Here is a 17,222-nt window from a genome sequence, read left to right on the forward strand (position 1 = left end):
GGCTAAGGAGTTGGACTTTGTAGAGGTGAGACATACTTGCAAAATACAATATCAGGGCGTATGAGTGTTTAAAAATATTTGGGCTAAATACCAGGTTTTAAAATACTTGAAAGTATTTCGCCGTGGTCGCCTGTGCCAAAGAAAACTAATCCATATTATGATGGCGTAAGAAACACAAACGAATCAGCAAAATATTAATACTTTAAACTATTTTTTTGCTACGATTGTGCTCCTTAACTAAAAGAATATGTGAGAAAGTATGTACTACTATACTAATAGCATTAACAACTGAGTCTTAGGGCCATAAATCATTTCTCTATATCTATCTCGCTTGCACTTATGGGTCTTATGGAGCCGTCTAGTGAAGGGTGTAACAATGAAAGACATATTATCGATAAGTAAAGTTTATTATCGTATCTTGTTCACAAAATTAAAAAAATTAACAATATTTGATTTAATATAATACATATTTCATATTATATAATTATTAACTAAATAAAATTAATCTTCATCTGAGTCTTCATCATCAGAATCTTCGTCTTCTGCCAAATTTATTATATATTAGTATCCATAGTGCGCAACGAGTAACACATGAATGTATTTATTTAATTGCAGTAAACACATTTATAGCAAAAAAAATACGCAATGCAATTACATTAGAAACCGACCAATCAGAATCGTCCAAATCATTATTGACTCATCATTAGCACGTGCGCAGGTAGCCGTTTATCGATAATTAGGGTGCGCAGGTAGGCGCGCTGCACATTCCTATCTTTTTTGACTTTTATGACCGGACGACTCAGATGATAATGCGCATACTATAGTAGTACTTGGAAGGAAAAAATACTTTCAGAGAATATTGATCCATATTCTTTTGCAGTTATGGAGCATAATCCTATAGCAAAAATACTTTGAAGTATTTTATTTTGCCAATACAATTGTGTTTCTTATGTCATTTGAATTTGGATTAGTTTCCTTTGCCAAACCCGCGTCCGCTTATCAAACCAGACAACAGACATTTTGGATGAAAATAAAACACTTCATTATGGCACTAACATTGCGAATCGTTTATTTCGTACGACATCTTATAACTCACATCTTATAAAAATATCGGAATATACATTTCTATAAAAATTTAAAGCTAATTTCTTTATTGAATAAAATATGATGATTTGGTGGTAGGTAATACTCAATGCTAGATAAATAATCAATTGTAAACTGAGCCTAATTGAAATATATGAATATTGAATTTTCATTTATTATTTGTGATGTCTACTGTGCGTTTTAAGTACTTTTTTTTAAATAAAACGATATCTTAATAGAGATAAAAACTCTCGATGTCATAATTTATGACAATAATTGTTCTTAGTAAAACACTAACCTCTATAATTAAAAGTTTCACTTTTAAATTATAGAAGTTAGTGTTTTAGACGTATACTAAATCAGGCATACTCGTACGAATATGTATTTAGTCTGAGCAGGCACACAATTCAAAAGTTTAATATTTAAAATCAGTGGCCTTATTATGTATCTCAGTGTACCATTCAAACAATGAGTCACTACCTCATTTTTCATTTTTTGTTTTTGTTATCATCTAACATATTTCACCGAAATAACATTAACTGCGCCATTTCACATAAAGTGGCAGTGATTTTTTGTTTTTATGATCGTCTAACATGATTATTTCAACGAAATTACGTAGATACCAGTTTTTCGTTACTAAGTTTAAAGTTACTACTTGCTACTACCACTCTATACCTTGCCATTTTACGTAAAATGACCATAATTACCTATTATGGTCATTTTACGTAAAATTTCGTTGAAAAAACAATGTTAGATTGTTGCAAAACCGAAAATACGATGAAAAACGATATAGTGACTAATTGTTGGAATGGTACACCGAGTTACACAATAACCCTGCTGATCCACTTGTCATTGATATCGTTTAAATAAAATATCCATGACAAAACCATAGTATAATCTGTACACTAGCGTGTGTATTGTAATCAACCTTTAATCAACAGCAGTAATAGGCCGTAGGTACATAATAATTTAGTTATATAATGATTTATTTATTTTGCTATCATCCGCGAAAAGTCGACAAACCCATGCGACAACGTCACCCAGGTCCGACAAAATACTCTCTACGTACGTTTCACCCCGAAACCGGAGCATCCTCAGGAGATGTTGACTCTACAACGTGCAATAATTGCACGTTGTAGAGTCTCTGGGTGACGTTGTCGCATGGGTTCGTCGACTTTTCGCGGATGATAGCAAAATAAATAAATCATTATATAATCATGATGAACTTCCGCAAAGTAACGCCTGCTTCTATCCAATATTTAATAATTTAGTATTTTAGTCGAATACGAACAATTCCGAAAAACAAACGTAGTATTAGTAGTCTATTTAGTATTTTAGTTGTGTACGGACTTAGACCATTTATAATTCCTCTATGTGTAAGGACGATTTTTGGGCGGTAAATCCAAAAATTGTTCGTACTCGACTAAAATACTAAAGTAGTCCGAACTAGGCATAACTCTCCAACTCTATGGTCATGTAAGTTTTTACATTTTTACGTTCTACCCTCCCTACTAGCACAACATGCTAACCACAAAAACACTGACATTGTTGATAATAGATAATATTAATAAAAATATTATTATTACAGCGTAATGAAAATCTTGTAAAAGCTATAAATCAGAGAGCAAAATTACAATAGGGATTAAGCTACCCTACTTTGATAAAAACTGCAATATTTTTATCTATAAGAGGTTGATTTGTAGATAAAAGTCGATTGCAATTTATATACCTACGTAACAAAAATTTTACAAAATGTTAATAAAACTTAAATAAAGTATTTTTAATTTGTACAAAACTAAAATGTAGTCAATTTATTCGCATTTAATTTTCGACTTAGTCATATTAAAAATAAAATTGTACTTACAAGTCTTAACATAATTTTCTTTTAATAGTGAGGTGGTATTAACCGAGTCCATATTATACTTGAAATTTTCTTAGATGTCAATTTTAAACAACAATAATGGCTGACTATGAACCAAAGACAATCAGTAGGGTTGAGAAGTTAACCGCGGGCATCGTAACGATATCAAGTAGGTATCGTTATATCTGAAATAACTAAACTAAAATATCCGTTACTATACGTCATCTTAAAAAACGAATACGTTCCATATTCGTTTCGTTTTCCAACTTTTCAGTTGTGTGCATTTTAGGAAATTAAATATAATTTTAAGAATATATACTCCAAGGAGAAGAAGTGAATCATGAAATACATGAAAATGTTGGATATAGTAATAATAATAATAATAATAATAATATAGCCTTTATTTCCAAGTACATAAATTACAAAAATTTTACAGTTTACATTTTTAAAAATTACAAAAGATACAAAAGTTACAAAAGTTAAAAAACATTAACATTTCATTTCATTTCGTTGGATATAGTAGCGACATTATTTCCGCATACGAATATTTTTGAAATAAAGTCAGTGGCGATTTATAATGGAAATTTTTAATTTTTAAATTGTTGAAGAAAACAATTGAGAAAAACAAAAAAGCGACAAAAATATTTTTCTATTGAATTAAAGATTATTATTTCTTTCTTTTTTTACCTTGGTTATACACCACTAGTCCAAATGACTATGTAGAACATAATTGGAATTAATGTACACTTACTGTCTGTCTCTAATTATAATTCGTAACATTTTTCTAGCTCTAGAACCTACTAAATTTATTACCGCATAATGTCATATATTCAAAAATCTTTGTACTAAAGTTTCGGCCCCTTGTACATCACTATCTCTCAAACTTCTTTATATAATATCCTAATAACTCTGACTATCACGATTTACGTATACCAGAAAAATAAAAATCTCACCATGTTGCGAAACAAAAGTAATAAATTTTTTTCCATTAGTATTTCAAATCTTTTATTTATTTTTCTGATCCAGCAATCATAATATGCAAGTCGTATTTGTGTATTGTTTTCTTTATTCATAATTTAAAAATTTTGCAAGTGGTTGAAGAATCGGTTTATCGGTTTTTTTAATAATTTTTGATCGTGCTATATAATTACAAACATTCGGGAGCACTCGCGCCGCGATCGGTTAAGCTCGGTTTAGGATGAGTTAACTGCGAGCAAAAAGTGCCACATTGTCGCTTCCATGCTCACAGTGAGGTCGTGTCAATGTTTGTTCCATATCATCATTACTTATTTGTTTTGTTTGCAATTGTTAGTCTTGTTATTTATTTGTTGTTTGGTTGTTATATTATTGCTGATTGCTAAGTAGTGTATGACTAACAATAAAATAACTAACCGAAAATTCCGACTTTCAGATGGGTGGATTTTAGGTTGAATTTCATATGGATTGATTTATTTATTAGGTATATTAAAAATATAAAAAAAAAAATATTATAAAAAATACAACCGACTTCAAAATGTTAACGTACCCACGAAACTAAAAAGGGAAAGATAACATTATTATATTTTCTACTTATTGATCATTTTGAAGTCGCTGCCAAGCCCGTCTGATGTTGACTTAAGTCGTTACTGAAAAAAACACATGACAGACAAAAATAATGTCTGAGAAACAAAAATCTTTACGATAGGGTACATCATCATCATCATCATCATATCAGCCGATAGACGTCCACTGCAGGACATAGGCCTTTTGTAGGGACTTCCAAACATCACGATACTGAGCCGCCTGCATCCAGCGAATCCCTGCGACTCGCTTGATGTCGTCAGTCCACCTGGTGGGGGGTCGGCCAACACTGCGCTTACTAGTGCGGGGTCGCCATTCCAGCACTTTGGGACCCCAACGTCCATCGGCTCTTCGAACTATGTGCCCCGCCCATTGCCACTTCAGCTTCGCAACTCGTTGAGCTATGTCGGTGACTTTGGTTCTTCTGCGGATCTCCTCATTTCTGATTCGATCACGCAGAGATACTCCTAACATAGCTCGTTCCATCGCCCGCTGTGTGACTCTAAGCCTTCTTATGAGGCCCATAGTTAGCGACCAAGTCTCGGAACCATAGGTCATCACTGGCAACACGCACTGTTCGAAGACTTTTGTCTTCAGGCACTGAGGAATTTCGGACGAAAAGATGTCGCGAAGCTTCCCGAATGCAGCCCAGCCGAGTTGGATTCGACGGTTCACCTCTTTCTCGAAATTGGACCTACCTAACTGGATCATATGTCCTAGGTATATGTATTCGTCTACAATTTCGAGTGCAGCGTTTTCAACTATAACTGGGTGGAGCGATACATGAGCATTACACATTATTTTTGTTTTGCCCATGTTCATTTTCAGGCCCACCTGTTGAGAAACGCTGCTGAGGTCATTGAGCATGGTACTAAGGTCATCCAGAGTCTGTGCCATGATGACTACATCATCCGCGAACCGCAGTTGAGTGATGTACTCGCCATTGATGTTGATGCCAAGTCCGCTCCAGTCCAGAAGCTTAAAGACGTCTTCCAGTGCGGCGGTAAATAGCTTCGGAGAGATCACATCTCCCTGACGCACTCCTCGCTGCAACTGGATTGGCCTCGTAGTCTGATCCTGAATACGGACTGACATAGTGGCGTTTTCGTACAAGCACTTCAACGCTTGGATATACCTGTAATCAATTCGGCATCTCTGCAATGACCTTAGCACAGCCCAGGTTTCCACCGAATCGAAGGCTTTCTCATAGTCCACAAACGCTAAGCAAAGTGGCTGGTTATACTCGTGAGTCTTCTGTATAACCTGCCGCAGCGTATGGATGTGGTCTATGGTACTAAAGCCTTTTCGGAAACCGGCTTGTTCGGGAGGCTGGAAGTCGTCAAACCTATTAGCGAGACGATTCGTAATGACTCTCGAGAACAATTTGTAAACATGGCTTAGCAGCGAGATGGGTCTGTAATTCTTCAGCAAGGTGTTGTCACCTTTTTTGAAGAACAGAACCACCACGCTCCTATGCCACGCCTCAGGTGTCGTGCCCTCGTGAATGACGGAATTGAACAATCGCTGAAGGACTTTAAGTATCGGTTTTCCACCCGCTTTCAGGAGTTCTGCTGTGATTCCGTCCTCACCTGGCGCCTTATTGTTCTTCAGGTGTTTGAGAGCCACACTAATCTCGTATAGGCTGACGTCCGGGATATCTTCGGTATAGTGTCGGGTCAACTTGGCTCTGGGGTCTTTAGCCAAATTGGCAACAGGCTGCTGAGTAGTCGTGTATAGCTGTCCATAGAACTTCTCGACCTCACTTAATAACTCGGGCTTGGAAGAAATTAGATTACCGTGTTCGGTCTTCAAACGCGTCAGCTGCCTCTGTCCAATAGACAGATCTCTGGCGAAAACTTTCGAGCCTCGATTATTTTCAATCGCATTTTTAATACGCTCGGTATTGAAATTTCGCAAGTCGCTGGTTTGCGACTTAGAGATCTGTCTACTGATTTGTCGGTATTTTGACGCATCTGCTGAAGACTGTAATCTCATTTCTTGCCTCTCTTCCATGAGTTTAAGTGTTTGGTCCGAGAACTTTTTGGTTCTTTTCGCACGGTGGGTCTTATAGAACTTAGACCCAACGGAATGGACAGTTTCCACGAACCTGTTGTTCAGATCGTCCACAGTTTCGCAATTTGCTAGGCAATCAAAGCGGTTCTGCAGTTCTAGTTGAAAGGACTCGGGGTTTTGAATATGGGCACGAGTAGGTCGGAGCGTAGACTTCACCAGTCGATACCGTTCCAGCTGAATGTTGATATTCAACGTGCCTCTAACCATTCGGTGATCGCTACCGGTTTTCACCCTATGGATCACAGAAACATCGTTGAATATTTGCCGTCTGGTAGACAAGATGAAGTCGATCTCGTTTTTCGTGGAACCATCGGGGCTCATCCAGGTCCATTTCCTGTGTGGTGGCTTCTTGAAGAAGGAGTTCATCATAAAGAGGCCCTCCTTCTCCATGAAGTCAGCCAACATTTGGCCCCTATCGTTCCGTTGCCCATATCCAAATCGTCCCACTTTCAACTCTGAACCGCTACGTTCGCCCAGCTTTGCGTTAAAATCCCCCATCACAACATTGTAATAAGAGTTTGAGGCATGTATGGCTTTAGAAATATCCTCATACAATACCTCTACCTCCTCGTCGGGATGTGTCGAGGTCGGTGCGTAAACCTGTATAACCTTCAACGAATACCGTTTGGTAATTCGGAGGACCAGGAACGCTACCCTGCTCGACACACTCTCGACTTTTACAACATTGTTCACGAGGGACTTGTGAACGATAAATCCGACACCACCCTGGGACTGTTGGTCGCCCTCCCGGTAGTAGAGCATGTTGCCGGATTCAAGGATTATCGAGCCCTCCCCCTCTCTTCGGACTTCAGACAATCCTATGATATCCCAGTGCAACTTGCTCATAACTTCTTCCAGCTCGATGACCTTTTCGTCGGACCTCAAAGTGCGTGCGTTGTATGTTGCCAGGTCTAGTCGTCGGGGTTGGCAGCGGAATCTCTGCCGGAGATTCTTAACACCCCTTGCCCCGCCGTTACCATAACCGCTGCCAGAGCCAGGAATAGCGGGGCTGCCGGGGACTAGGGGCTGTGTTTTGTTTTTGCCGTCCATACAAAGTTTTGCCCAGTACTGACCACGCTGGGCATGCGGGTTGGTCAGCGCAGTGCTAGATTACTCGCGCCGGTGTCGCTGCTGCCCGACACCGGCCTGAGGCATTTCGTAATCTAGCCTGGATACACCTTGAATTAAATAGGGTACACCTTGAATTAATAGATTGAATACACTGGCTTGGCAGAAAATATAATGATATTATTTTTCCCTTTATTAATTTCGTGGGTACGTTAATATTTTGAAGTCGGTTGTATATATTTTTTTAAATCATTATTTGTTTTTTCTCAATTAGGTCCTTCAACTATTTTAAAATCAAAAATCTCCATTTAAAATTGCCACTGACTATGAAAAAATATTCGTATGCGGAAATAATGTCGCTGCTATGTCCAACGTTTTCATGTATGTAGATTTACTTATATTTAATAAATAATAAATTAATATATTCTTTGGTGCTGTGTTAATAAAGATACACATTTATTTTATTTATAAGCCACAAAGGACACAAATATTAAAATTAAAAAATATGTACATAATTATCGACAAGTTATAATTTCATGTATCTTTCCCGTCTCTTCAATTCATAGACAATCTAGCATTACGAAATGTCAAATTCGCAACATTTTCGTTAATCTGTAGAAATAAAACTTGTTGTGATTTCGTTTTTAGTGAAATAAATGTGATATAATAGTTAATTACAAGCAGTTTTTATGTAATTCGCGGTGTGCGCGTTAAATGAAGTGATGTGTATATAAATGATTTAGTTTAAACGGACGGTTTGTGAGAAATATGTGAATATCGTGACGACGGATCTTTGTTTACCTTTTTTGCCATGTAAGGAAAAAAATGGTATACCTGTGTTATGAAGATTTAGGTCAATGTTTACAGCCTCAATAACTCAGTGGTAAAGGGGTCGGTCTCATCACCGACGGGTGGTGGTTCGATCCCCGCCCGCTGGTCTATTGTAGTAGTTTAGGTACCCTCTCCTAATACAGTATTATCCGACTAGTTGGAGGGGAATGGAATCATTGGTCATATTTTAAAAATATGGCAAATATTCTTTTAATAAATAAATATTTGATACCTGTCAATAGATTTTGATAATTGAGGAACAGTTAGTCTAGAGTTAATACTACCTCACAGCTTATACTTAGTTCAATCTTAGACTAGAATGTTTCTACAAACTACCTTACCTTAATATTGTACAAAAATATGCCTAACGTATCTTATCTACTTTAAGCTCTGTGCTTGTGACTAATTTTCAACCGAAATTACAAACTGAGATAATCAAAATGAAGGAGAAATAAATGCTGGAAACAGTCTTTGAACCGCTACGGTTCGCGTAATATGTAATTATAAATTATGTCTTTACGATTATTGAATACCTACTCAATAGTAATGGTAATGCGAACTATATTCCTCCACTCTAGTGTAGGTTCGTTGCACCAACGACTTGGTTGCGGCGGTTGCGACGCGACGCACGCTCTTTTGTCACGACGCGACGTAACATTTACTTAAACTCTGCTGACTACGTGTATACGCAGACCCTGCGCTCTGTTCAGACCTGTAACCGGTGACATGAGGTCTCGCAGACCAGCATCAGTGAACTCATAGTGTTATCCCCTTTACTCCACGTACTTCGGCTAATCACCTGACCGCCTGAGTAGCTTCAACTTTAGCTGCGTTTACGTTGTAGAGGGGTAGTTAGTTATGACAGCATTGGCATAACTAACTACCGGGCCTTCCACCATGCATAAGCATGGAAGGCCCACTGGCTCAAAGTGAAGTTTACTTTACACAAAAACCAAAAACAAAAAATGTTTGTAAGTTACCCAGTTAGTGTAATTTTTGCTTACACTTACACTATGTTCATTTGTTTAGTTATAAATGTGTTGACGTCATTATACTTAGTACCTTGTTGTTAAATTAAATAAAATGGTCAAGGAAAAATAAGATTTTCAAAACCTGCTTTCAAGACATTATGGTTGAGATTATCAGACAGATTACTCATTATACATACCTACCTATCTACGTATTATCTAAATATATAAAATCGAAAGGCCAAATACCACAAAATCTCGAAAACCGAAGTAGTCGATGAAATTTGGCAGGGAGGTAGATATACTATAAACTGTATATAAACATCCGCTTTCAGAACGTATTTCACGACAGAGCTACAGGCGGACGAAGTCGCGGACGTCCGCCAGTATAATTATACTTTTACAAGGAATCTGTAGATTTTGTTTTGCTACTTGATACTGAGAGTAAGGTTCCAGTTCTATAAATTTGTGACTAGATAGGTTTAGAACTAGACAGTCCAATCATTGGTGATAAGCAGATGGGGTAAACATCTTGAAAAAGAAACTACGATTCAGCTTTAGATACCTTGAACTAATACCTACCTGTATCACCCAGCACCTATGTGTACTTACAATAAAATTAGTTTGTCCTCGGTTATTTAGCGGCACTGATGAATGTAGGTAAATAATTATTAAATATCATACCTATAAGAAATACTCGTAGATTTGGATTTACTCAGAGCATCTTGCATTTTGAAAGGGGGAAAATAAATAGGTACCTACTCGTATACCTTGACATCCTTTCATTATTTGATTTGTGACTTGACTAGCTACTTTTTAATGACATAATCTATACTATATGAATAGGAGTAGGTGAGAGTTAGGGCAGGGGTAGGGTTCAGTCGCTATTCATCCCCTCTATGGTAGGGTAGCAGCTGTAGAGTGGGAGTAGGACTATCACTCGAACGAAGTCGCGGGCGTCCGCTAGTAGATAAATAAGTCTTAATAGTCCCTAGATATTTGTTTTACCGGTTCAAGAGACTGTTCCATCAATAGCAAACTTGGTAGTACTTCGTTAACCTATGGTTCTTAAATAGTACAAAATGGGAGGTATATGGTGGTATATATTTGATATGTTACACTAATAGATACCAAGTATCAACAAGAGTTACATACTCGTACAAATCTCAAAAAAAAGGCGATAGTGTACCTTGTTGTGCACACTGCTTGCCGGTAACATGTTCGTTGTTCATGTATAGAATTCAAGATAAACGTAATTTTTATGTATCTATATCACTGTTTTAATTGGAATTTTCAAGTGCATTGCGTCTTACATTCAATAATATCCTTTTAAATAAAGAAATGTACCTACCAGACACTACGCATAGTATTCGCTCTCGTCACGCAAGTGCCTCAAGAGACACTGGTCTCTTTACTTCATAGAAACACGTCATTTATATATATGTCTGATAAAGCCGTGTCTTTAAAGTTTACTAATGTTCTACTTTCCGTCCAATAAATCGTAAAGAATCGTTAGAAGTGGGAAAGACAATGACTCAAACGGCAGGGATCGCTCTCAAGACCACTTTTGTTGAAGTCCAGCCCTACGACCGTGGCCCTACTGCGGCTTGAACTTTGCCTTGTTTTTGAGATTTCTATGAACACAGGTGTAATATCTTGCGTGTGCTTTGGTCTGCGTCGGTCGCGTGTTTCTGCGCCAGTCGCGTCGCGCGTCGCCTGTCAGTCGTCCATGCGGAGGGCGCAGACGGGCGCGCGCAGGGGCCGCATCTCCGCGCCGGAGCTGTCGCTCAGCACCACGGTCTCTTGTGGGCAACACGACGTCTTCATGGAGTCCGTTGACGTTTTGTGATTCTGGAAGGAAATATTTTCTTAAAGGTTGTTGGCGATTGTATGTATGGGTTTTCAACTTTACTTAGAAAATACGTAGTAGGTACATCATTATCAGCTTATTTGAACGGCCCAAAGGTCAGGCCTTCCTCCTTATACACGAGGAGTTATGGAGCTTAGACCTACCACGGGGACCACCAACTTCTCAACTGCAATCTACTACTGAGAATTCATCATTTCAGCCAATGGACGTCCACTGCAGGACATAGGCCTTTTGTAAGGACTTCCAAACATCACGATACTGAGCCAGCGAATCCCTATGACTCGCTTGATGTCGTCAGTCCACCTGGTGGGGGGTCGGCCAACACTGCGCTTACTAGTGCGGGGTCGCCATTCCAGCACTTTGGGACCCCAACGTCCATCGGCTCCTCGAACTATGTGCCCCGCCCATTGCCACTTCAGCTTCGCAACTCGTTGAGCTATGTCGGTGACTTTGGTTCTTCTGCGGATCTCCTCATTTCTGATTCGATCACGCAAAGATACTCCTAACATAGCTCGTTCCATCGCCCGCTGTGTGACTCTGAGCCTTCTTATGAGGCCCATAGTTAGCGACCAAGTACTACCGACCGACGAATGGCGGTATATCCATTCCCACAGGCTAGATTACGAAATGCCTCAGGCCGGTGTCGGGCAGCAGCGACACCGGCGCGAGTAATCTAGCACTGCGCTGACCAACCCGCATGCCCAGCGTGGCCAGTATCGGGCAAAACTTTATGGACAGAACAAACACTGAGAATTAATTGAAAGAAACTCAATGTTTCATAGTCATGATAGTTTGAACCCCGATACTCATAATGCGACATAGGTCAAGATCGGGCAGACTGAAGTTTTTATCAGGACACACTTGCCGTTAAAGCCGAATTAGATTTAATCGAACCTAAAGTGAGTACTAGTCCGGTAGAGCATTTGGCTGGGTCGTTAGGTAAACATTTAAATTGCAAATGTGTCCATTGTGCTGACAAGGTGGCGATTAAGCGACATCGCCAAACGGCGCACAATGTGTCATTGTTCGCGTATTCACGGCAGCTCGCTCACTCGTCGCTCGATTTATTGCTTCCACCGATCATGGAGCGATCGGCATATTGATGGCGATGGAGCTTCCGACTCGAAGATGGCGCCGGCACCACGATTTTGTGAGAACAATATTGGCAAGCTTAAACCTTCTTGCTTTGAAACCCGAAGAATTGTTCGTTTTGAAACAGACAACTCTTCGGGCGATATTGTATATTCCAGTCAAGAGAATATCGTTTTAGTCTAAGTAGGTAAGCTCAACACACAGCTGGAATGTAACAGTGATTACCGGATTCTCTTTTATCGCCAGGTACATCACTAAGTAAATCGTATGTTCGCAATAAAAAAGCCGTGATAGCCCTGTGGATTAACTCCCTTCATTTTCTTCAACTCTCGCGCTCAAGAGTAACGAAAATAGGTTGCTAATGATGTTTATACATCACTGACGTCTACTGACTGACGCGTGACAAGCTCACCCGCTTGAAGCAGTGCGCGATGGAGTGGCACAGCGACGCGACGGACGCATGCTTCTGTCGCATCAGCACGTACAGCACGGGGTCCAGTACGTAGTTGAGCAGCATCAGTGCGTCGGACAGCATGGACAGCTTTTTCATCCATTTGGTCTCCTCCATTGACAGGTATAGTACTGACGTCACCTGCACAAATTAAATATGATTTAAATAACTATACAAATCATGCCCACGTGGAATGGTGGCAAGAATACTGGCTGCATTTCCGCGCTGGACAGCCAGGCTGCGCAAAAAAATGCCTACTAAATTAGCTGGAATACTACTTACTAAACTATAGATACACACTTAATTTTAATATGCTTTAAAAATGCGTTATACCGCGAGGAAGCATTCTTGGTCCTCTTGGTGCTCTTCATAAATTAACAATCTACTATGTGTAAACGACCTCCGTGTTGTAACATGATTTATTTATTTATAATAACAATATTTCAATTATAAAAAATATGCTGTACTTTAGCTAATTATTGTTAATTAGTGTCAATAGGGCTTTATTAAAACAATAGATACTTTGTAAATTAGTGACAATAATTTGTGTGTTAGTCTGCAGTTGCAGTTGGTTTAGGAAGAGTTGCGTACTCCAAAGAAACTTATTAGAAATGCCACAGCAAGGAATACCTATTTATGAATTAAACAAATCGACGGATACCCCAATCACCGACGATTATAGGCATCATCCCTTAAGTAGTAAACGCGTGGGAGGCTCTGGGGTAGGTAATAACTAAGTAGATGGGATAATTAATAGCCAATGTGTCTTTATTGAAGAGCTGACCGTCGCGCCGAGGGCTGTTCGAAGAATTGTTCAATTAAGTGAGTGGGCTGATATGGGCGGCTGGCGACATGCTGTCAGCTGTAATAAATAGCGCTGTCATTCAACTATAATACATAATTATATCTTATGATATTTTTATTGGATTAGGTGCAATTCAGTAAATAAAATAAAATAAAAATAAAATAAAATAAAATAAGCCTTTATTACTGCCGGTATTTAAGATTTACATTTTAAAGTATATACATAATTCTTATTAATTAGCAGCTTGTCCTTCGACATAGGCCTCCCCTAACGATCTCCACTTTTCTCTGTCCTTCGCCATTCTCATCCATTCAGGACCGGCGACCTTTTTAAAATCATCCTCCCAACGTTTCACCTGTCTTCCTTTATTCCTCTTACCATCCCTTGGATACCATTCTGAAATTGTTTTTGTCCATTTCTCGCCCTTTTCCCGTATCATGTGTCCTGTCCACTGCCATTTTAGTGTTTTGTATACTTTTTCCACATTCTTAAATTTAGTAGTCTTTTTAATTTTTGTTAACTTTACTCTATCTTTTCTCCTAACTCCAGTTACACTTCTTTCTATTCCGTTTTGACATATATTTATTTTATTTATTAATTTTTCTGTTAATGCCCATGTTTGGCAGCCATACGTTAAACATGGCAAAATGCATGTGTTGTATATTTTCCTTTTCTCCTTAATTGGCATATCTATATTTTTCATTATTTCACTAAGGGACCAGTATCTTTTCCACGTGTTAGATACTCTTCTGTCAATTTCTTTTTTCATTGTATCGTTTATGGATATTAGTTGTCCAAGATAAACGTACTCTTCTACATATTCAATGTTTTCCATGTTTACTTCTATATTATATGTCTTTGGGCCATTAGTCATAATTTTTGTCTTAGTTGTGTTCATTGAGAGCCCTGCTATCGCACTCTGGATTGATAATTGTTGTAGCATTTGCTGTAACTTTATGGGACATTCAGAAAATATAATTAGATCGTCTACGAAACGTAGATGGTTTAGATTTTCTCCGTTTATGTTGAGTCCATTTTTGTCCCAGTCCAGGTTCCTGAATATCATTTCCAGGGCTGCTGAAAACAACTTGGGTGAGATCGGGTCTCCCTGTCGAACGCCTCTCTGTATAGGAAACGCTTCCCCCGTTGTTTCCAGCCTGACTTGAGCTGTACTTTTCGAGTATATCTTCTTTAATAGTCGAATATATTTTTGTTCAATACCCTGGCTACGCATTGCCTCCCATATATATTCATGTTCCAAGGAATCAAAGGCTTTATTATAATCAACAAATCCTAGGTAATAAATTTTATTGTATTCATTATATTTTTGTAATGTTTGTCTCAGAACATGTATATGATCTATAGTTGAATATTTGGCACGGAAACCTGCCTGCTCTTTTGGCTGGTTTTCGTCAAGTCAGTAAATGCCCATAAATAGATGCTCGATACTAAGTTACCCGTCAAGCCGCTAGGTCCTACAGACTATAACTATATCCTCAGGCCGTCTGTCGGCAGATATAGCGGTGATTAAGCTAAGCCTGCGCTTGACTTTGATTCTTCTCATGATGGCAACTTGGTACTCCTTATGACCAAAACTCATCCGAGTAATCAGGTAGTAGGATCATACTATGTAGCTTTGTTCATTTCTGTCGCCATTCGCCAAGCAGATGATTCTTAGGGTATGATTATCTGTGAAGTTGCAGGTGAGATTAAACTTATAAGATACCTTTGTTTTGGCTAAACGATAGCAAACATTTTTTAAATACCATAATATGTAAGTGCTTGGACAATAATGTCAAACAAAACATTGAAGTACATTACGTATTGCACACTACAAACTAGCTGGCTGTTGCTGTCTAAAATATTTATTTTATGTTATTCTTCAAGCACCATATACATAATATGTAACTATTTAACAAGTAACAAGACCTCGAGCTGTTTGGGGTTAGGGTGTTAGGCATCGGTGTAGGAGAGTACGTGATGAGTAAGAACACCATGGGTGTTGTTAGTCGAGTGGAGTCCAGCATAAGTTCCTCGGCCCCTAAAGTTATTCTCCACGAATCCTGAAACTACATGAGTAGTAGAGCTACGTCGGATCAGTAAGCTGGCAGTCGGCACTACCAACAGATCGATAGTCCTCGAGCTAATGGGCGCATCCCGCCGCCACCCGTCAGCAAACAGGGAAGGATTCACTTGAGCTCTGTTATGACAACCGGAAAATTAACTCCATTGTTTATCCAAGCCGATTCGTTTCCCTCGCTTTCCAAATATTATGTTATACAATATGTGTAGGTAGGTACAAATCTAACGTTTGAAAGCGAATTGATTTAACTCGAAAAACAAGCTTCATTTGGTACCCAGGGCTGCATTCATACAATTTACGAAATATATTTTTGAAAGCACAGTCCTCAAACGGATTAGTAGAGCATAACTTTTTGAAGCCTGTTAATGATTTTTCTAACATGACGATTATTCAAAAGCGTGAACTTCATAAAATATTAATTATTGTTATTAAAACCATTAAAACCATATATACCACGTCATCTTGCATACAAGACAAAACACATCACATTCATTCGTCGGTCATCACATCGGTGCATGCGTTCAGAAACTATAAAGCTACAGACAGACACGTAGATTATTATTAAACAGTCTTTATTTGAGCGGCAAAACACGAGAATGTAATCACACAACAATGCGCCTAGGCCGGAATTAATGTGCCTGCCATTTATTGAAACAATAACGTATTTTGGCGCGCGGCGTCGCGTGCATACCAAGCAGCCGCCACAATCATTGTTGTTATCGTTCACTTAGACGACAAACACACGGAACTGAATTGCGTCCACGCACGCTCATCATGTCCCTGCGCTTTGTAATTTAATTGAAATGTATTCTATATACTTAAAACAATAAAAGTTAGCGCAACTGCTAACTTTTATTGTTTTGTAATGTGTACCTAGACTATGGAAGAAAAAATATTATAATTAACGGACACCCACTGTATCGTGAAATTATTTTTTTATATTCTTTAGATATTTTTTTTTACCGACAAAGACGTACCGCCAAGCGATTTAGCGTTCCGGTACGGTGTCGTGTAGAAACCGAAAGGGGTGTGATTTTTCATATTAAGCCTAACAAGTTATCCCGCTCCTATCTTAGATTGCATCATCACTTACCATTGTGTGAGATTGTAGTCAAGGGATAACTTGTAAAGAATAAAAAAGACCGATCTTGATGAAACTATCCTGAAGACATCTCTAAACTTTCGAATTATTCATTGAGTATTCGAATAACTGGTTTTAACAAACAAATACACATTAATATAGGCATGACAACTTTAAAGTACCTAATCGAAATAATATACAACTGAGCGATTTTATTGAGAGTAAAACATCAATTTAATAGAACAACTTTCATATACTTTTACATAGACACTTTTGTACTAGGTTTCATCGGAATCAATAAAAAACACTTTGATTTGCATTCTTGAAATTCAATAAAATATTTATTTTGAGACGTAACCGCGGCGGGCGCGTCGTAAATACGGCTACGTCCTAACT

At 38.5% G+C, this 17,222-nt stretch overlaps 1 protein-coding gene across 2 annotated transcripts in view; it reads right to left on the minus strand.

Annotated features, from left to right (window-relative positions):
- Positions 1 to 10,527: 10,527 nt before the first annotated feature.
- The window catches only part of LOC112043842 (prostaglandin E2 receptor EP3 subtype), a 28,172-nt gene continuing 21,477 nt past the window's right edge, over positions 10,528 to 17,222 (minus strand). Inside the window, exons 6-7 of one of the 2 annotated variants that reach the window (XM_024079460.2) lie at positions 12,819 to 12,998; positions 10,528 to 11,295 (exon numbers count right to left, since the gene is read on the minus strand). In XM_024079460.2, coding sequence (XP_023935228.2) covers positions 11,164 to 11,295; positions 12,819 to 12,998 — 312 coding nt within the window. In that variant the 3' untranslated portion in view covers positions 10,528 to 11,163. Of the gene's footprint in view, positions 11,296 to 12,818; positions 12,999 to 17,222 lie in introns of those variants that run through there. The other variant, XM_024079459.2, reaches the window with a different exon arrangement.

This window comes from Bicyclus anynana, chromosome 22, assembly GCF_947172395.1.
Source record: "Bicyclus anynana chromosome 22, ilBicAnyn1.1, whole genome shotgun sequence".
NCBI lineage: Eukaryota > Metazoa > Arthropoda > Insecta > Lepidoptera > Nymphalidae > Bicyclus > Bicyclus anynana.